This window comes from Myxocyprinus asiaticus, chromosome 7 (assembly GCF_019703515.2).
Source record: "Myxocyprinus asiaticus isolate MX2 ecotype Aquarium Trade chromosome 7, UBuf_Myxa_2, whole genome shotgun sequence".
Classification (NCBI taxonomy): Eukaryota; Metazoa; Chordata; class Actinopteri; order Cypriniformes; family Catostomidae; genus Myxocyprinus; species Myxocyprinus asiaticus.
Window position 1 is genome coordinate 14,930,938 of NC_059350.1, and position 21,202 is coordinate 14,952,139.

At 38.0% G+C, this 21,202-nt stretch overlaps 1 protein-coding gene across 3 annotated transcripts in view; it reads left to right on the plus strand.

Annotated features, from left to right (window-relative positions):
- Nucleotides 1-20,194, plus strand: part of LOC127443876 (regulator of G-protein signaling 12-like) — a 59,215-nt gene extending 39,021 nt beyond the window's left edge. For 2 of the 3 annotated variants that reach the window (XM_051702878.1, XM_051702879.1), the window contains 14 exons: nucleotides 3,271-3,292; nucleotides 8,001-8,170; nucleotides 8,792-8,884; nucleotides 9,280-9,423; nucleotides 11,324-11,503; nucleotides 13,579-13,735; nucleotides 14,002-14,096; nucleotides 14,387-14,581; nucleotides 14,854-14,927; nucleotides 16,038-16,164; nucleotides 16,688-16,784; nucleotides 17,350-17,417; nucleotides 18,024-18,120; nucleotides 18,393-20,194. In XM_051702878.1, the coding sequence (XP_051558838.1) occupies nucleotides 3,271-3,292; nucleotides 8,001-8,170; nucleotides 8,792-8,884; nucleotides 9,280-9,423; nucleotides 11,324-11,503; nucleotides 13,579-13,735; nucleotides 14,002-14,096; nucleotides 14,387-14,581; nucleotides 14,854-14,927; nucleotides 16,038-16,164; nucleotides 16,688-16,784; nucleotides 17,350-17,417; nucleotides 18,024-18,120; nucleotides 18,393-18,967 (2,094 nt within the window). In that variant the 3' untranslated portion in view covers nucleotides 18,968-20,194. The remainder of the gene's footprint in view (nucleotides 1-3,270; nucleotides 3,293-8,000; nucleotides 8,171-8,791; nucleotides 8,885-9,279; nucleotides 9,424-11,323; nucleotides 11,504-13,578; nucleotides 13,736-14,001; nucleotides 14,097-14,386; nucleotides 14,582-14,853; nucleotides 14,928-16,037; nucleotides 16,165-16,687; nucleotides 16,785-17,349; nucleotides 17,418-18,023; nucleotides 18,121-18,392) is intronic. The other variant, XM_051702880.1, reaches the window with a different exon arrangement.
- The last annotated feature ends 1,008 nt before the right edge of the window (nucleotides 20,195-21,202 follow it).

Below are 21,202 nucleotides of genomic sequence, written 5' to 3' on the forward strand. Positions count from 1 at the left end.
GTCTCCATAAGAATCTACCTATACAAGTGTTCCAGATACACAACAACAACCATTTTAAGTGTTAGCTGGTCTACTTGTGCAGTTGTTGGCTGTCATTACTCGAAGTAGTTAATATCAACTTAACTAACCTCAGTTCATAGCTTCACGTCATCCACCCACTCCATAAACTTTGATGAATGAGGCACTTTCAAAAGGCACTGTCAAAAGACGCTCATTGCAACTCTCTTAAGTATTACCACTATGGAGCCACAAGCTTTATATATATAAGTGTTATTTTATGTGTTTTTGAGTGAGATGAATATAAAGGGGATATTTGTTAGTGTTTAATGTTTTGTTAGAAGAGTTTTTGTTATGTTGGAGTTTTGGGGGTTACCATTATAGTGAAGAGTGGAGCTTGAGCTAATGATGAGAACTGGTACATGTCGCACGTGAAATTGATTGCTCGCTACATTGAGCAAATGCTGTGCTAACCCTAGTAAAGTTACTAAACTACACTCTTTAGTTCTTCCAACCAGCATGTATTTAGCATGCTAACATACACTTACACTAATTAGTACATAAAGAAATGTATGAGTTACGGTGACACGTCTAATTTCATTGGGCTTACCCAATTCAACTAGGTTCTTTCTACACAAAGTGTTTTTGAGATTACATAGAAATTTTAAGTTAAACTCATTTCAAACTCATGGAATCACTATCCGCGATTGACTTGTCACTTGATGAGCACTATTAGTGGGACACATTAAATTGCTACTTATGTAGAACATTAGGAAGTGGAGTGTCCTAGTCGACTGCCTATATTTCTTATGCAAAGATCTAGAGCATGGTTTTCTGGCTTTGTCAAATGGTCTTTCCAGATAATGTAAGCAATATTTTCAAAGCATGTTCTACTTATTAAAACCATGCTTAAAAAACAGCTTAAGCAATCACAGGCTCGTATAGTTTGGCTTGCACTATTGTCCACAATAAATATACTGTAAATGCACAACCGAATGAGTCAAGTTAGTTTATTTGTCATTTGAACATCTTACACAGATTACACAGGGCATTAAAATACTTGTGATGATGCTCAGATCAGATGCGAGTCTACATACAAACTACATACAGAATATCTATATAAAGTGTAAACAAAGTTAATAAAGAAGATACAGATTTAGGAGAAGGTGTTTAAGAAAATATATTTTGTGAGGTAAATAATACTGAGTTAAGAATTAAAAGCTTTGAATTGTCATGTAGATGGTGAGATTTGGTAGGAGACAGTGACAGCAGTCAGACTGCAATTGCACTATAGTGCATTGTAGTATTGTATAAAAAATGTTATACAATAATGTAATAGTGAGGCATATAGGATCTAAATGACCATGGCTTGACACTGATGTGAAAACAGGTTAGGTAATAAATTGTGGAAACTTTTAACACTTTTGTGTTTATATAGTAAAGGTATCTAGCTTTCAACAAGGCTAAGCAGTAAATGATTTACACATCATAGTCCTCAGTGGTGGTGATGTAGTCAGTGTAGGACAGTGTAGAATGTGTTGTGTCCCTCATGACACTGGGCCAAAGCAATGAAGAAGTACTCTCAAACATTTAGACCCAGGACAGATGTGGTCAGCCAAACTAAGATTTAATATTTTCTTTATAAAGGCTACTCCTGATTCTCTGCAACTCTCTAGGCAGTTTTTCCAACTTGTGGAGTTTGCAAAGCCCACTGGGTTTCTAACTGCAGAATTAAATAAAAACATTCAGGGTGTTTTTGGTGTTTTTGGCAAGGTCATGTTGGGAAAGCAGTTGTTATACTTTCAGCATGTCAAATAATTGACAGTTTGTATAGAGTCTGTATAGTAGAAACTCCATATGGCTTTCTTTTAATCTGCCTGTCTTGGCACCAGCAACCAAACATTTGGTAATTCTCTTTTTTGTCCTGGACTTTGCATGCTCAGACTCCCCTTTTTACTGTTCTTTAATTGCTTTTTAATCGACAGCCTTTTCTTGGCCTGAACTGAGTCTATTGTTGTTGTTAAAATATAGTATTTAGTTCAAGAAGGCCTCGGGTCAGTTTTGCCCAGAGTTTTTGTCTGAAAGGAGCTCAACCTTTGTACGTGTAAACAATGTGTAATTTCAGTTCTTCTGGAGATCAGTTGATACTTTCAATATAGTTAGTGCTTCTCTGAAATTATCTTACCGCCCGCCCACAAAATTCAAACAAAACCGCAGAATTCCAGTGCCCGGCATTCACGAAGTTCTACACATTCCCCACACGGTACGGGTTTGTTTTTTTGGTATAGGCTTGGTTCATTATAAGTGAATTTTGAAGGAGTTTTGAATAGATGTTGTTTAAATATGAAGTAAAAATTTTAATTAATATTTTAATGATAACATTGATTATTTTTTAGCTATCAAAATCATTGTAATGCTCTCAGCTCTGTTTAACACACATTTTACCATTTCTAAATTCATTCTTCAGAATTCTCCTCTATACATGCCAACATTTTTTTAAATAGTGTACATTCATTGGGGATATTAAACTTTTTTTTTCCTTAGGGTGATACTGTTGCACGTTGTTTTGTGTGTGTTCCATATTTTGGTTCAAATAATTAATCTATTAAAAAAATTAAATTTTTGTAGATTTTTTGTAAAGATATTTGTAGAGAAAATGCACTATGTATAGTATATATAAGGTCCACACTCCCTGGGAATTTTGTAACTATCTGACCTTTGAGCCAGTATTTAAAGGAAATCACTAATTTGGCACTCGTCCCATACAAATACTTTACACATCCACTCACCTGAATGCCACTGTTGCGACTGTAACGAGAATGATTTGACCATACAATAAAGGGGTCATTGCTGTTCCGATGCTTTGTTAAATAAAACTTTTGAAACAAATAAAATGGTCATAGCAGGACCTTTCTCTCTTCACATTGCAATAAAATTAATATAATATATAATATTAATATTAATATACTAAAACTAGCTTTTGTCCTTTGACTAATCCAAGTGTCATGTTGAGGCAAATCAGACTGGGCAGGTCTAATGTGTCACAGTGGGCAGGGTCTAGAATATCACGGTATTGCTGGAATGTAGCTGATGCATTTCATTATCTATCAGGGAGTGATTGAAAAGGAGTGTGTGAAAAGCCATTCCAGTAAAACAGGAAGAGCTGGTGTGTGTATTATGCCACCAGAGTACCCAGGCATGTTGCAGACATCAATGTGTGTTTGTGTTGGTGAAGACAGTCACTCACACATGTCTCTCTGTGTTCTCTTGCAGTCTGCGGCTGTCTCCGATGGTGGTAAGTAATCAAACAATGTTTCATACAACCTCAAATCACATCTCGGTCTCTCTTGTTCAATTGTCTGTTTTTATGTGGCATCACAAACTTCATTTGTCTTCTTTACCTGCCTCTCTTTCTTCCTCCCACTCATATCTAAGTTCAGGTTCATTACCTGAATAGTTTTGTTCTGTGACTAGTTTGACTTTTTCACTTCAGATCTCTGCTGCTTAAAAGTGCTAATTCTCTCTGAATCTCTCTGTTTACCTACCACTGGGATCTAATTTCTTTTATATTACTCCTCTATCAATTTCTTCCACCGTTTTTGTCTCTTAGCCTTTACTTCTCAATTTCTCCAACAGTTGTGTCAGACGTGCTTTCTTCTTTATCTGTTTTCAATGTTAATGTCATTTATATCTGTGAAACTGAAATAGATTGAGCTCTGCCCAAATGAAGGAGAAAGCAAACACCATTTTGGCTTTCTTTTAGTTTGCCTGATCTCTTGATAAGATTGGCTTTCTTTTGTCTGTACAATCCATCCCCTCAGTATCCAACTATTTTATCTGTATTAATTGAGGTTTTTCTGTATAAATTCTTGTTGGAAGAATATAGGATTTAGTGTTGGAATACCTGGGGTCATTTTTGCCCAGTGTTTTTGCCTGTAATAAAAATGTGATTTAAGTTGTGGGAAGACTATGTTGGAGATTCAATATTAAAAATTCAAGATTTGTTTTCTGAGGTGATACCTTAAACACGGACAGTGCTCTTCTGAAATCACTACATATTACTCTTTCAAAACACAGTATAAAGTGACAAAGCAAAGTCTGTGTTTCATTTCATGATTGTAAAACTTTCAGTCCAACTTCCTCTTTTTGCACACATACCAAATCATACGGAACAGTGGCGTTAATTGTATAGTTCTGTCATCTGTGATTCATCCGGCCTGTTTTAGCCAAAATCTCTGTATTTCAATTCCAGCAGCGAACAAGCCCTAACTGCCCCTACTCCTATCTCCCCCTCAGTGCCCCAATTAGCATGTGTGAATGTGCCAGGGTTTCTGTGAATGTTTGGTTAACACTACTGCCAGAGCCATAGATCTTTCAGCCTTATGCATAACAAAAGGCACAGAGGGACAAATATATGCATGCAGAACTGTCAGGAACTTAACTTCAACATGCCTTAGCTGTTAGCTTTACGGTCCTGTAGTGTCTTTCTTAATGTGTATGTGTATGTGTTCTAATGGGCACACAATAGTTTGTGGTCTTATCAACATACAGTGGTCATGAAAGGATCTGACCTGAGATCAGCATGTAGTTTACCAGGACAGGTTGGATCAGTGTTCAAATGCAGGTTCAGATGTTTGGGTCAGTTTTATCCCTTAGAAACTTCTCCAGGATCAGTTATCGGCCTGACAGGATGTCGTAAATCAACCAGTGAAAACGGAGAGAGTGAGCTTAAGCCTGGTGTACACTACACGATTTGCAGTCAGTGCCCTGCGTCTTCAAGTCTTTTTTTTCTGTCATTCTGGTGTGCACAGGACATGACTGATTGAGTGTATCAACTACAAAACCATTCGTCCCGACTGAGGCCCTGTGTACACCTGGTATTAAGATGCCTTTTGGGTGATCCGACCAGAAGTATACAATCTAAACACATTACGTTACACCTAGTCATCTCTTTTGAACACTTGTGTTTGGATTTAGAGGAGAGAGTCGTTGATTTCATGAGGACATACATCAGTTTTTACGTCTGTGTATTTCTGAATGATAATAAAGCGCAAAAAGCGTAAAAGATGAAAAAGATAGCGCTAAAAACCTAATTTTTACCTAACAGTTCCTCCTAATTATAGGAAAGCATGATGTTTAGAGCACAATTCTGAGTTATTTTAGTGCAGAACCTGTAACTGAGCTTCTGATGTGTGTGCTTCTCATATCTGTGTCCCTTTTGTGCATGCTAATGCATCACTTTTTAAAAATTTCAGATTGTATGCTTATTTCCCTTAAATCCGCACATAACCAACAACAAAAAAATACCTTTACAGCTGCCCTTAGCATCGTCCTGTTTCAAACTGATCGCTCAATATGCATCTTTAATCTTTAAAATTACAATAAAGAAATTCATTTACAAACTCAGTTTATTCTTGATAACGTCAACAAACATGAAAGAATGGTTCTCGCCCTTATTGACGCTTATTTGCAAAGGAAGAAAAAAGATAAACAACTGAAAATAATTAAGACTGTGGGTAGGGAGATGTGGGTGATATTTTATTTTATTTTCGAAATTTTTTTGTCTCCTGCTTACCAATACATTGCTCTCCTCTTGCTCGCTCTCTTTATTTAATTGGTTGTGGCTCATTGTCGATCTCTGGCTCGTCGGGACAGTGCACACATCTGACAACAAGATGTCCAGATATCAAGCTGTTTTGAAAACTGTCGTAGCATCTGGGACTTGTTGGGGCTTGTCGCAGGAGTGCGCACACTATAAGACCGTTGGTTGTGAGATCTGAGACTTTTCGTCGTGGAGCAGTCTCCAACTCAAAACATCAAAGGAGACGAGCTGGAGGCGTGTTGTTTACACTTGACTTAAAGACCACTTGTGCTGTCAGTGCTGCCCATCAATTTCGACATTCATGCGCAAATCTCAGCATCCTTTCATTTTCTTGATTACCTTGCTGTCTCGAGACCTCAACTGTATTCTCAGTAGATGTCTTGGCATGACCTTTACATTCTGGACATCTCCTCTTGCAAAACAGTTTACAATCTACATTTATTATGACTATATAAGTGGACAGTTTATGCTACGCAGAAAAAAATGGAACTGTCCACCATAATGTTCCATCTCCCTGCTGTAAACGGCAAGTTAGACCAGCATTAAAAGCCATAATGGATCAAACTGATTTATGCTGGTTTTGTGTCTCACTGGGAAAGTATAATAAAATTAGTCCATATGACTCCTGCATCCTATTCCAAGTCTTCTGAAGTCATACGATTTTGGAGAGAAACTACCCAAAATGTAAGTAATTTTTCTGTAAAAAATCTTGACATCCATTGCATGTTCATGAACGCTCTAAGAGAAGCTTCTTTAGAGTGGCACGCGTGTTCACGCGAGAACTTGCGTTGTTTTAATCACAATAATAATTCATTAAAACATTTCCTTTTGTTTTCTGCATAAGAAAGTAAGTCATATGGATTTGGAACGAATGAGGGTGAGTTGATGGTAGAATTTTTATTTTTTTGGTGAACTATAACTTTAAAAAGCCTAGTTTAACACATACTGGTGACTGTTTATGCTGGTCTTTTTAATAGTGTTTGACTGATATATCGACATCATCCATTAAAAACCCATATCGATTGAACTCTACTTTTTAACATGGCTGTTATTGTGTGTGTTTGTCCTCGGTTAGGGTGCTGCTGGGTGGCTGTGTTGGTCTAGCATTAATATTGCAGGTTCCTGCTACCTCTACCGTCTAAGTTTCCCTCACCTCTCTTCCTTCAATTATTTATCACCTGTCCGTTCAGAGCTTTGTGTACATGCCACTGTATCTGCTTTCCTCTATGCAAGCATGTGGATTCATCATCTGTGTTGTTTAGATAGTTCCTCGTTTCTCAAAATGTTTCAAGGCAGTGTGGTGTGCTTGAACTCTATGGAGGGTTTCATGACTGTTCGCCATCTGCTCCGTGGCAGTGTGTGGATGTAATGGTGGGGTGATGGATGTCAAAGCCTGGCGCCAGGTTAGCATGAAATATCTGGTGAAGTGGCATCACACAGGCTCGTACCAGCTCTACCCAGGTAAGAGGCTTCTGGGGAGTGCCTGAGTTTATCAGCGATGCGGAGAGTGTCTATCTATGGACAAAATACTTTGGTTTCCTCCAGAGTGCTTATCTTTAAAAGTAGGCTTATAAACAGCCAGGCCAAAGTTGGCAAGCAAGTTAAAGATACAGAATCTATCGCTGAAGTTTATGTTCTAAGATCTGACAAGTTGTTTTGTTATCATATTGCTTAGCCTTTGCAATACAGCTGTTGATTTAGGGGTTTTAGCTGCACACGCTCTTTGCTGTTCCTTCCAGTGGTTTTTGAGGATTGTTAACTAAACAATCTATTTTGTTTCTTTTATCAATACTGTTTGATAACAAGAGCACACCATCCACATCAGAATCACCCAGAAACAAAAAGGCTCTTAGCAGAAATCTAGCAAACAGATTTAAGACACTTATTCGATTAATTCAAAATCATCTTCTGAATGATTTTACAGAACTAGTTTCTCAATTTCTCACTGTGCTTTGTCTTCATTGGTAAAAAAGCACCTCTGACACTGTAACCTACTCCTTGACTGTTTCAAACTTTCAAATTCAGATAACTTCTGCATAATTTAACATCTTCAGTTCTTCAAGCTCTGACTTTTCTGTTGTTGTCTCTATGCTTTTACTTCATCAAACACAAGTCTATTTTAAGTGTATAGCCTTAATTTAGAGCAACCCGACTCTTATTCAGACAGTCATGTTGATTGCATAACTCATGTCCTTTTGGGCATATCCTGATTTGAAAAAGGCGATTTGTTTGAGTCAAACATTTGTGGTTTTAATAGGCTTTGGTTATTGTGTAAGTCTGTCATATGCTATATGTGAATCAGTGGCATTTTGTCATATTGTCACTGAAATGGAATTAAGAAAAAGCTTACATTGTGTTTGGTGTGAATGATAGTAATGTTATCTCATTGTTTGTGCTGTAGAGTTGAACAGTGTGGACCTGAAAGGCTGCGGCAGTGATAACAGTCTGAACAGCAATGCCAGTCTACCTAGCGTGCAAAGCCATAGACGCCACACTGAACGCCGCGTCGCATCATGGGCCGTCTGCTTCGAGCGGCTACTACAGGATCCCGTCGGTGTCCGATATTTCTCGGTATGTCGGATCAGTTCAAGTTTATGGTTATGTCCAGTAGCCTAACTGAATTATAGAACTGTGGCAGTGCTATAGTACATTGAGGGTATTAGATGGTAATATCATGGTACTTGAAAATATGCCATGGTATTTAGATGGTACTTCAAGGTAATTCAAAGAATATCATGGTATTACTATCATGGTAGTGTCCAAAAACATGGTATACTATGATATACTATGATACCATGTCCAAAAACCATTGAAATACCATATGGTTATATATTTTAACCGTAAAAGTGCAGCCATCAGTCTGTATACACAGGATGACAGTTTACTAATTCCCACCTTACAAAAAAGCTTAGCAGATGCTTTCTTCTGAGAGTGACAGCTGTCTCGACAAGGTAAAATGAGGCACTCTCTAAATTCGAGGTTTCAAACAAAACCAGCAGGAAGTGTTTGAAGATTATTCTACTTATCTGTAGAGCAAAGCATGTGTAGAGAATTAAGTTTGGTAGGTGAGTAATAAGTAATACAATTTACTTTAGTACATTTAGTATTTTCAAGTGTACAGGACAAAGGTATGTTATGGTTTGGTTTTGAAGATGAATTAATCTTTATTTATTTTTTTCTTTTACCCTGCAGGAGTTTCTGAAGAAGGAGTTTAGCGAAGAGAACATTTTGTTTTGGCAAGCCTGTGAATATTTTAGCCATGTACCGGAAACGGACAAGAAACAGGTATCAAATTGTCATGTTCAATCATTTTGATACCAGCACCAAATGGAATTACAATCTGTGGCTGAACATAGTAGCACTGCCTCAACCAGTTTCATGAGTTTGGGGCAGGACTACCTGTTTGATAAAACAATGGAAGCCTGTTTGGAAAGAGTTATTTAATTATTTTTGCAATTCCGTTTGGTTTTAAAAGTTACACACTGCACCTTTAATGTTGGTACAGCTTCGGGTACTTGAAATCATTTTTGATAGCTATTTATCAAATCGTTTCTTCTGCCCATGTCCACAGCAGTCAGTTTTACGTACTAAACACGTCCTTTGTGTGGACAGGACAAAATAAACAATGTTTTCCATTTGCTGTTTGATTGTGACATTGTCTTAACCTTTTGCCCCCCTAGCTGTCCCAAAGGGCCAGAGAGATCTACAACAGCTTCCTGTCGAGCAAGGCCACCACACCCGTCAACATTGATAGTCAGGCCCAGCTGGCTGACGACATCCTCAACGCTCCAAGGCCAGACATGTTTAAAGAGCAGCAGCTACAGGTGAGACAGAACACAAAAGGAATGCACAATTTAGCATGCAACACTGTTTACTGAAACCCTGGGTGTAGAACAGTCTATTTCGGAATAAAAAGCATTACCACAGTGTGTCAAATTGTCAACATTTCCCAATGGTCCTGAAGGCATGATGCCAATCTTAAAGATTTTGAAATTTTGGAAAATCCGTCTACATGCCTTTTCCGGTCTTTTATAACATTCTGCTTGATTGATTTCCCAGACTTATTAATTATAAAGAGCAATTGTATCCTGATTCATGCAGGTGATCTCAGTGTTCTTATGGCAATCAAATCTGCTTGATTTCATTTGTATGTCTGTGTAACCTCCACAAAATATCTGTAAGGATTAATCACCATAGTGATGCAAGTTTTCAGGGCTGTAGATGTTAAATTGTTGACTCCTCTGATTTCAGCACTGTGCTGTCATGAGATCACGAATGTAGCCTCCTGAACACTTCAACCTCATGATAACCGAAAAGAGACCTGCAGGCAACCTTTGTGCATGTTGTGGGAATATGCAGGAATGTGCAGTTATAAAGTGTCTTCTAGGCAAAAAAAAAACAAAACAAAGTAGCAGCATTAAGAGGCTCCAAGCTGTCTGTCACCGTTTTATTCACAATCTCTTTAATTAACATTAACACACGAACCATAAAAAGGGGCCCCGCCCATTAGTAATGACATCACAGCCCTGATGGCAACATTTATTTTAGGAAATTTAGTCATCTTTTCAATAGTTTTCCCTTCTCCTGTAAGTTATTTAGCATTTTTTGCAGTGCTGAGATGTTTTGTTCTAGTCTCTTTGAATTTCTCATTTAAAACTTTTTAATTTGCCAGTCAACAAACTTCAGTTTTCTTCAATCAGCACACATCTTGTTTTCTGCCAGCTGTGTACATGAATCTACATTCAACTCTTAAAGGGATAGTTCACCCAAAAATGAAAATTCTATCATTTACTCTACCTCATGCCATCCAGGATGTGTATGACTTTCTTTCTTCTGCAGAACACAAACAAAGATTTTTAGAAGAATATTTCAGCTCTGTTGGTCCTTACAATGCAAGTGATTGGTCACCAGACCTTTGAAGCTCCAAAAAGAACATAAAATCAACATAAAAGTAATCCATATCACTCCAGTTTCACTTTTACATTCTTTCACATTTTGAAAGTGAAAGTGGAGATTTATGGGGAAAAAAGGACTTAAATATTGATCTTTTTCTCACTCACACCTATCATATCGCATCTGAAGACATGGATTAAACAACTGGAGTCATATTATTTACATTTATGTGGCCTTTATGTGATTTTTGGATCTTCAAATGTCTGGTGACCATTCACTTGCATTGTAAGGACTAACAGAGCTGAAATATTCTTCTAAAAATCTTTGTTTGTGTTCTGCAGAAGAAAGAAAGTCATACACAACCCGGATGGCATGAGGGTGAGTAAGTGATGAGAGAATATTCAGTTTTTGGGTGAACTAACCCTTTAAGTGTGTGATAAATATTATTTTTAGTGATTGTGATTCAGATACATTTATGCTACATTACAAAGTCTGTAGAAACACTCATTTTCATGATATAGCCCATATTCAACTTCAGATCCCACATTCTTCTGTGTTTGTATGTTCGCCAAGCTGGTCACCATTAGCATATGTTGTGTTTAGGATGCATGTCCCAGCATGTGATGTTTATGTGTTGGTTAAGCAGCTTAATCAGCAACCCCAGAAAAACTATGCTAGTTGACCACCAGCTTTTAAAATTTTTAGTTTGCACTATGACTATGCTGATTCAACATCTTGACCAGCACCAATCAGCATAAACCAGCCTGGTCTTTTCTTTAATCAGGGATTTTATACTGTAGTTCCATTCTCTCTCCTTCCTTCCCTCAATAGATCTTCAACCTGATGAAGTTTGACAGTTACACTCGCTTCCTAAAGTCCTACCTGTATCAGGAATGTATGCTTGCAGAGGTGGAGGGGCGTCCTCTTCCAGACCCCTACCAGGTTCCCAGCAGCCCCACGTCCAAACACAGCACAAGCTCTGACCGCTCCAACCTCTCTACACCCAAAAAGGTAACATACATACAAGTGATGACTTGCTTGTTTGCCATATTCATGATGATGGTCTCTTGAAAGTTGGCCTGCTTTGAAACATATTCACAAAATAAACAATCTATAAGACACATCAAAGGAAGACACCCCTTAGTCTAAATATCGCTCTGTGGAAAGTTAGCCGACACTTTTCTGTCTTTAACCAACATATTTGAAACATATTTAATATTTAATACTTTTTTCTGTTACAGATCAGTTATTTTTGAATATTTATGAAATTGTAATGTCAAAAGTATCTTCGGTACCAAGTCGATACTAAAATAAAATAAGATGTAACTATACTAGTGTTTCTGCAGTACCGGTAGTACAGAGCACTGACTCAATTCTGTACCTGCGAGTTGTGTGAATGGCACATGATTAGAGCATGTTATTCCTTTTACACTAAAATGGACAATTAATCAAATTAAAATAGTGATATGTCCTAGTGTGATTATTAAACCGTGTGATTATAAAACCGCTGATTTAATTAGATAAATATAGGCTGCAAATGCTGAGCACTTCAGCACACATGTGAATGTGTGAAGCAGTTTATAAGCTGAAAACACAGACTGATCAAAACACCACATTTTATGAGCATCACGCGCTGTGCGAAGAGCGTGAGCATTTACTGTAAAGTGCACAGTGCCTGCAGACTATATACAGTATTTATATAATTAAATCACAGCCTTTGTGCTTTAATAGTCACACTTGGCCATATAACCAGCGTCTTAACTGGAGGTGCGAAACTAACGTCTAGAACACACAACGGCAAAGCCTTCACGTCAAAATAAAAGTTTGATTCAAAATAAAAGCTTGACAGGAGACATGAAGACATCGCAACAGAAATATATAACTACTTTATAGTACAATGCAGTATTTACTGTAATAATAATAATAATAAGAAGAATTTTATATTTAAGCAACATCTCACATGTGAGAGTACTGTTGTACTGAATATAAGTTTTTATCTATGTTTTCATTTATAATGTGATGCTCTATTGTGCAGCACTTTATTTGACAAAAATAAGACCAATTTGGTGTTTTGGATGATGCTGTGAGGATCTTTACCGAAGCACTTAAAAAAATGCAATGGTATGTTGTTGAAGTTTTATTATTCATTTAATTAGACACTATTTTAGATGATAAAATTGATTAAATTTTAAAACATGGAACGGAAAACAAAAAATTTGGCTGGAAAAAATAGAATTTAGAATAAACAATTCAAAATGATTTCAAAGGGTCCTACTTAAAGAAAAAACTTAAAGCAATGTTCACTTAATTGAGAAACTCTTCAGGGGAACATGCGATTGTTTTTATTTTTTACATTGATACATTGAACTTCGTTAAATAAGGCTTAAAGAGTTTGTTCAGGAGTATGTTACCTTTTTTTGGGGGGGGGGGGTCTCGAAATTGTTATCAGAATTGTGACATTTTGCTGGTACTGGTACCTACTACTGAAATTTTGGTATCGTGACAACACTAATATGAAAAAGTGATTGTAGATTCATGATCTTTGTAGGTTAAGTATTTATCTGTTAAGGATTATATAATCAGACAGTGTTTATTGATATAAATGGCAATTGTTACCAAAGGTTTATAATGAATTTAAGGTTATTCGGCTAAACATCTCAGTTTAGATTGTCCTTCAAAGGCATTTCCACAATTAATTATGTGGGATTGCCTTCCTACTCTTAAGCATTTAAATGCAACTTTCTTGTTGTCATAGAGGTGTGAGATTCAAGTCATTGTTAGTACTCTGTGCCTGTTTACACAGTCAAGTGTTAGTATAGTTTTCACAGAACCTTTCAAAGGCACTGTCAGCTCAGTCAATGTCCCATTATGCCCTCCAGTCAGATCTAATTTAACACAGTCAATCGCTGGCCAGCTCTGAGTTTTTACACCTTACTCTTAGCTCTGCATATCACTGGCTTATGTCACATTTGAGTTTTTCACTGACAGCCTGTTTGTAGAGAGACTTTTTTAGTATCTGGCGTATAGATCGAGTTATAAGCAACACTTTGTTTTTTAGAGTGGAAAATAATTTACGATGTTTAAAGGTGCAGGACGACAAGAAGAGCAAGTCGGGAAGGTCACTGAACAACACAGATGACAGCAGAGAAGAACAGGGTGATAAAAAGAAAAACATTTTCTTCTCCTGGTCCAGAAATAGAAGTTTTGGAAAAGGATCCAAGAAGAAGGATCTTACAGATTATAGTGAGTGGAAGAAATCAATGATGATTCCATTACAATACATTTTTCCACTTTTTGTCTTTGTTTCATGTATATATGGCTTCTGTATACGCTTTACTGTTCACTTAGGATGCACTTAAAAGTTTCTTAATTGAGGGTTAGGGGATAATCTTACAGTTTTTCCAAAAGAATTTCATTTACATTTTATGATTCTATGCTGTCTCCTTGAATGTTTATTTTGGAGTTTCCAGTTTGTCAGTTATGGATATGTTTTTTTTTCTTCACCACAGATATTACAGGGAGTAACGGACGGAGAGAATCACAGGGTTCTTTGTCATCTGGTGCAAGTTTGGAACTTGGCACCTCTGGTTCCGGAAAAAACGAGGTGTGTTTATTGTGCCTGACTCTGAACCACTCGAGCTGATGTCATATTGAAAACATATAGTTAGAAATCCTATTAAATTCAGTTCAGTTTTTATATTCAGTATATTGCTTTATAAAGATTTTTTTTATTTATCCAAAAGCAGCTTTACAGAAAGTAGAAAAATAGAAAATGCAAAAAATGTCTCTGTCTATCAGTCTATCTATCTGTCTGTCTGTCTGGCTGGCTGGCCAACATTTGTTTCTGTCTCTGTTTCTCTATTGTTTATTCCTTTGTGGTCCTCTGTTTGATAGGCCGAGGTGTCGCGTAACTCTGTGTCATTGTCCGAGCGTGCGGTGCGTCACTGTAACATTAACCTTCCGGATGGCTCATGCTGCTCAGTACCCATCAGGCCTGGCAACTCCATCAGAGAGGTGTTGTTGGGCTTGTGTGAGAAGATTGGCATTAACCTGGCTGCTGTGGATCTGTTCCTAGTTGGCGGAGAGAAGGTAAGATATCTATCTGAGCGCATTTCAGGTCACTGGTGCAGGGTGCTAACTTTGATCATGTTATTTGGTAAAACATCATTAATTGAGGTACCTTTATTTTTGCTTTTTACTTTTGGTTTGTCCATCATTCAAGGTTACAAGGTGATTTCATTATGTGTGTTTGTGCTGAGAGCAGCATACATGTGTGTGTGTGTGTGTGTGTGTGTGTCTGCATCATTTGATACTGCACTGCTGTAATGGATTATAATAGCATGTATTGTCCTTGTGTAAAGCCTTTAGTGTTGGACCAGGACTGCATGACACTGTGTTCCAGAGACCTGCGGCTGGAGAAACGTACACTATTCCGGTACACACTGTTTATCTGTTTTATTTTTGGCTTATCTGTCAGTGCTTTCTATCTGTCTACTCATTTGTCCATAGTTATACATAGTTTTACAACCTAACTAAACTACGTATGTAGGGTTGCACATTATATTGTGACCATATTGGTTATCGGCCTGTGTGTATATGTGTGTGTGTGTGTGTGTGTGTGTGTGTGTGTGTGTGTATATATATATATACACACACACACGCTCACACAGTACTGTGCAAAAGTTTTAGGCACTTGTGAAAAATCTTGCATAGTGAGGATGTCTTCAAAAATAATGCCATAAATAGTTTTCATTTATCAAATCACATCATACAAATTCCAGTAAACATAAAAAAGCAGTTCTTCTATCTATTTAGGTTGTCTCAATTGCTTCTGTCTCTTCATGCAATCCCAGATTTACTCGATGTTCAGTGGGGGGCTCTGTGGGGGCAATGCCATCTCTTGCAGAGCACCCTGTTCTTCTATTCTTTTCTATTTGCAAAAGTAATGTTTGGGAGTCTAAAATGTATTTTTCCTATTGACACACTAAAGCTGAAGATATAAATAACCATCTTAAAACTTTTGCACAGTACTGTGTGTGTGTGTATATATATATATATATATATATATATATATATATATATATATTATCTGTATCAGAATGTATTGGATATTTACAGACTGCTATTGGATATTTAATTGTGCCCATTTTTTATATAATTACTTTTACCATTGTTTAGCACTAACAAAGAGATAGCTATAAAGTACGGCAAAGATACGTTATAACACTTTTGCCTAATTATAACCATTACGCATGTACAACTAATTATTAAAATCTGTTGGTTGTAAGTCTCTGAGTAGTCAAACAGACCTTTATTTTTAGCAGATCGCAACGAATTGTTATCCACCGTATTTATGTATATTATAATGTTGTAATGCCTGAATTAACTTGTAGCATTTAAAACTACTTATTTTAGTTTTTAGTGTATTTATTTATATTTTATTTTTATATATGTATTATATTATTTAATTTATATATATAAATATATACTAATATTTAATTTATTCAAGTTTATGAACCTCAACCTCTCTTCCTCGCTCTAATAGACTGGATCTGGTGCCCATAAATCGTTCTGTCGGGCTGAAAGCAAAACCCACTAAGCCGGTTACAGAAGTGCTGAGGCCAGTGGTGGCTAAATATGGTCTGAACTTAGGAGACCTGGTGGCCAGAATAGTGAGTAAAACACCTGTTAAACATTTTGAAGTATTGTTTAATGGTTTTATCATGTCCTATCTTTGAGCATGTATCTTAGAAAAATGTTTATGCTCAGTCCAATCCGAATACATTAAATGCATGTTCTTGGCAGACACCTTCTTATTTAGGCAAGCTGTTCAACAGTTAGTTGGTCATTTCTAAAAAAGTGCTGTACATGTTTAGAGCTTTGTACAGGTTTTATCATCTGTTTGATCATAGCATTATGCACCATGTCCCACCAACAACATGATGACGGTGTGGTTTTTAGGTTAATATCTTTTGGAGTATTGGGTTACATAGCACATGAAGAATGTTTCCGTCATCCTGCCCATTTAGCTGGTTTTGTAGCATAAATATCTATATGGAGGAGGGATGTTGTGGATTAGATTGAGAGATTAATCAAACTGTACCATAAAATGTAAAATATTATATTTTATACTGTCATATGTCATCAGTGTTTTGTGAATAGATGTTAGATTTGTTGGTGTTTCTGTGTGGGCAGAGTGGAGAGAAAGAGCCTCTGGATCTTGGGCTTCCAATATCTAATCTAGACGGATTGAGAGTGGTTCTGGAAATAGCCGACAACATTCCAGGAAAAGGCAAGATGTGCACACACATACAGAGCAGATCATTCACATCATCGGATCTGATACTACAGTTTCTCCCCTTATGAGCAATAGCACAGAAGACAAACAATTTTCTTTCCTAGATTAAGCTATTAGAATCATCTTGATTTAGAATGTTCTTTATACCTTATACTTACTTAAGATGTTCCCTGCAGGGAGCATTCGGGCCCTAAGCCTTTATTTTGTGGACCCTGACATACCTATTTAATTTAATTAATGTAAAATACATGCTATTGAATTCTGTTTCTCGAGGGCCACATCCTGCAGGGTTGAGCTCCAACTCTAATCAAACACTCCTGGACTGGACCAACTAAATTACGGTCTTCTGGATTACTTGAAAATTATAAGTGTGAAAGAGCAGGGTTGGAACTAAACTTTGTAGAACATAGCCCACCAGGAATGGAATTAAATAGCCCTGGTATAGTGTGTTTCCCCTAATGTTTAATTTTGTGTGTCACGTAACATTATTATAACTGAAAAAATGAAGGTTACCTCCCTTAATTGATGATCAAAACTTTCTTTGTCCTCCCCTAAACAGACAAACAAAAGCTGGTGTCATCTAAAACTCATGGTCCACCTCTGTCTACACGAAGCCAGTCTGCCACAGTAAGACCTCGATCTCCATGGTCATACTCTTCTATCCCCCTCTTCTCTCTCTTTTTTTTTTTATGTGTGTTTTTGGCCTGTGTGTGGGGGGTCTGTGCATGGCTGGCTCCCCTAATTCGTTCTCTTGTCTGAAGGCTGTTTTTATATCTGTGCATTTCTGGGCCTTTGTATGATCTAACCCTTCTCGAATCACAACAACCACTTCCTTTCCTTCAACACACCACACTGTTGTGGGTAGCAGCCTCTGTCCGCCAAGAGTTGCTTGGCTCAAGGGGTTCTCCCTTGTACAGTCTCTCTCTTCTCTGTAGTTACTGATAGCTGTGTGATATGTTGAGAGAAATGGTGGAAAGACGAAAAAAAGTGGAGTGTGGATGTTCACGTTGATGGGATGTGGTGTTGTGGTGGCATGCTATGCTGGTGGTGGATTTTCTGCAAGGTTTGATTTTAGTTTAATTGCACGAGTAGTGTGTAAATAGCTTTAGTGATAGCGGCCCCTCCACTGCCCCTGAGAGGCCCCTGTAGTTGTAGCCCCAGAGAAAGCCTGTAGACGAGGCTCCTCTCATCCACGCACCCTTAATGTGCCCCATTCTCATTGTCGCTACCCAGGGGGAGGACAAAACGGCAGGAAAAGCTTCGGCTGTGAAAACCAGGGCCCAGGTGGAAAAACGAAAACAGAAAAAGCTTAATATAGATGAAGCTGAAGGTAAAAATTTATTCCCCTATCGTTTTCTTGAATAAAGTCTTTTTATTTTACCAAGTTGAAGCGCTAAAGTTGTTCTTGGCTACATCTTTTGCTAACCAGTCTCTGCAGCAACACTGGCTGATGTAGCTTTTGCTAACACAAGCACACTTTGAAATGGCAGTCACAGTTAATCTGTCTTGCGAGAATGCTTTCTATCTCACGCATGCTGTAATGTGTTGTGTGTTATTTTCCACACAAATCAAATTGTTTTGAATTGTGTGTTGTCGATTCAGAATTCTTCGAGCTCATATCCAAAGCACAGAGCAACAGAGCTGACGACCAGCGGGGTTTGCTGAACAAATCTGACCTTGTCCTGCCTGACTTCCTGCGCCTTGACACAGAAGCAGACGTCAACAATGACAATTTCAATTCCACCCCCATCTCCCACAAGACTCGGCCCAGATTCAAGGAGAATGGCTCCACCCTCAGCGCCAGCCACCAATCGCAGAGCTTGGATTCAGTAGTGGAGGGGAAAGAACCCAGACGAGCCCTAATGCCGCCCAATAGAAACGCTGCCACCCGAAATCAACCACCGTTCAGTTCCGCACTGTCCCCGATCCCACACACGCAAAAAGGGGGCTCGTCCGGGATCACAGACTGGAGGAGCACTGTAGGGGCCCAGGTGCTAGAGGAAGAAGAGAGTAGCACGGACCTGACATTTGTTGCGGAAGGCGACATCACAAGCCCTAACAGCTCTCTCCTTCCCCAGTCCCCCGTGCCCCTCCCTCCCTCCCCAAACCGACATAACCTCCTGAGAGAAGGCACTTACCAGGACAGCTGGGCTCGATCAGGTACCTCTCCTGTGTGAAGCATCTAAGCTCGCATGTGATATCCTCACCTCTCTCTCTGGTCCCTCCTGAAGATATGTGTGATTTCTGAGTGCTGTGGATTTGCTGTGCTCTTCGTTGTAAGCCCTGTGCCAAACCCTGGCAAAACCACCACCTTCCCATGTACATTATACCCCATTTAAGCACTTTAATGAACAATCGAAAAAGAGACTTCTACATACAATTCATTCTACATTTTCTTTTCTTCCCTGAAAGTATTTTTAAACAACTTGTCACACACAGTCTTGACAATCATTAACTTCCACCTCTTTTTTCCTCTGAGAAAAACAATAGATTTATTGCAGCCAGTCTGACTGATTCGATGTCAGTAGTGAACTGAAGCAACCCTGCTCTCCTTCTGCGTATCTCTGCCCTCTGGCTGATCACATGACAGTCCCAACTGACGCCACAACTGACTGAACTAAACATGTGATGATTCTGCTTCACCAATTAATATAAACTACATACAGAAGCAGACAAAGTGTTTGAGGTAGTAAACACCCAACATCCTTTAGGCATGGGTATATTTATCTGTTAATACAGTTTAATGATGTGAGTACACACATGAATAAAAGCATAAACAAGCACAATCAGATTTAGTACGACAGAGGCCTCGTCTTACCTCGCTGTGGTGACCAGTAGCGTGCCTTCCATGAATCTGTCCATCAAACCTGAGTAGATATTTCTAAATATTGACAAAGAGTCATCAGTAACTCCTCATGATCTCATATTTCTATATTTAAATCTTAAATTCAGACCTCAGAACTTATTTTAGTTTTCTTTATTCCATCATATTCTTGCAAAAATGCAATTCAACAATGTTTTTTGTGTTTGTAGCTATGCAGATCACTTCCTGTTTATCACCATGACGTCACTTCCACGTGTTTTAAGCTACGGTATCATATGTTACGTTTGTAATCGTGTAATATAATCCCAAGAAAGGATTAATTCGTCCTTGTTCAGTATATCTTCCTTTAAATGACAAAGTACTAAATGTTTACATAGTTTGTATTACAGCTGTGTGATTTATTGTTATGTTGAGTTGCCAGCATTGTTGAATTGCCCTCCATTCTGTTCCTCCTGACACTGAAATCATTTTCAGCTTCCTGTAGCAGTCTTTTGTAGATAACCAGTATCTCTGCTCAGATCTCTGTTTCTGCAAACCTGTAAATAGTTAAATAAATGGGGTGAGATCTCCCTCCCTTTCATTGCTTGTGTTCTCTTTCAGATATCTCTTGTCAATTCTTACTATCCCTTGAAACATACTCTACTAAAATACGTAAGCACAGACGCTTCTTGCTTCACAAGCTCAATTTCAGCACAATCCCATTTCTTCCGTAGGCAAATTCATTTTTAACGATAACTTGTAAACCTTTTACAACAGACCTACCAAGAGCTCTGAGGTTGTTAATCGATGGTATGTGCTTCAGTTGAAGCCATAAATTTGTTTTATTTCAACTTTCAAAATTTTGTTTAATAGTGCAATTCCTGGTAAATACCTACACTACCCATGATCCTGTAGAGAAAGATCCACCAATCAGAGAGTCAAGGCAGACAAACTGCAGCAAAAGAGCCCAGCAGCGACCGCTTACTCGCATGATGTACTGCGAATGATTCAGTCGATGCTTCATGGAATTGTAGTTCAGGCACGAAAGACATTATGTATACAGTCTTGTACTTTTGTCTTTTTTGCATCAAATCAAATTTAGTAATTACATAATCCACCTCAGAGCTGGTTGTTTTGGTTCATGGCTTAGAAATCTTTTAAGAAGGATTTTATTGAAATCCATATGGAACAAATTAATTGGAAAAATACTTCCGGGAAAAAGACCTCTGAAAAAGTGGGTGAGCACTGCTCATAATGCAATTGCATTTTTAGCGTTGCCACAAGAGGTGCTATAACAGGTATTAGGATAAACTCTCTGAATTTATTATTAGTTTTTACTTTCAGGTCAACTACTGGCATGGCAGAGCAACAGTTTAAAGAGAAAATTGCTGAGCAAGTAAGATCTTGTAAACGTGTAACAACACATGCGGTTTACCTCTGTAATTGTTTTGCTAACTGCTAAACATTAAACAGACTTGCATGAGATGAAGACTGTAGTCATTTCAGTTTCTAAGCGTATTTATTCTACATATGGTGCTGGGCACACATTCATGAGGTCATATGACCAGCAAAACGTTGCTAGTTTTATTTCTATAATCCCCTGCAATTG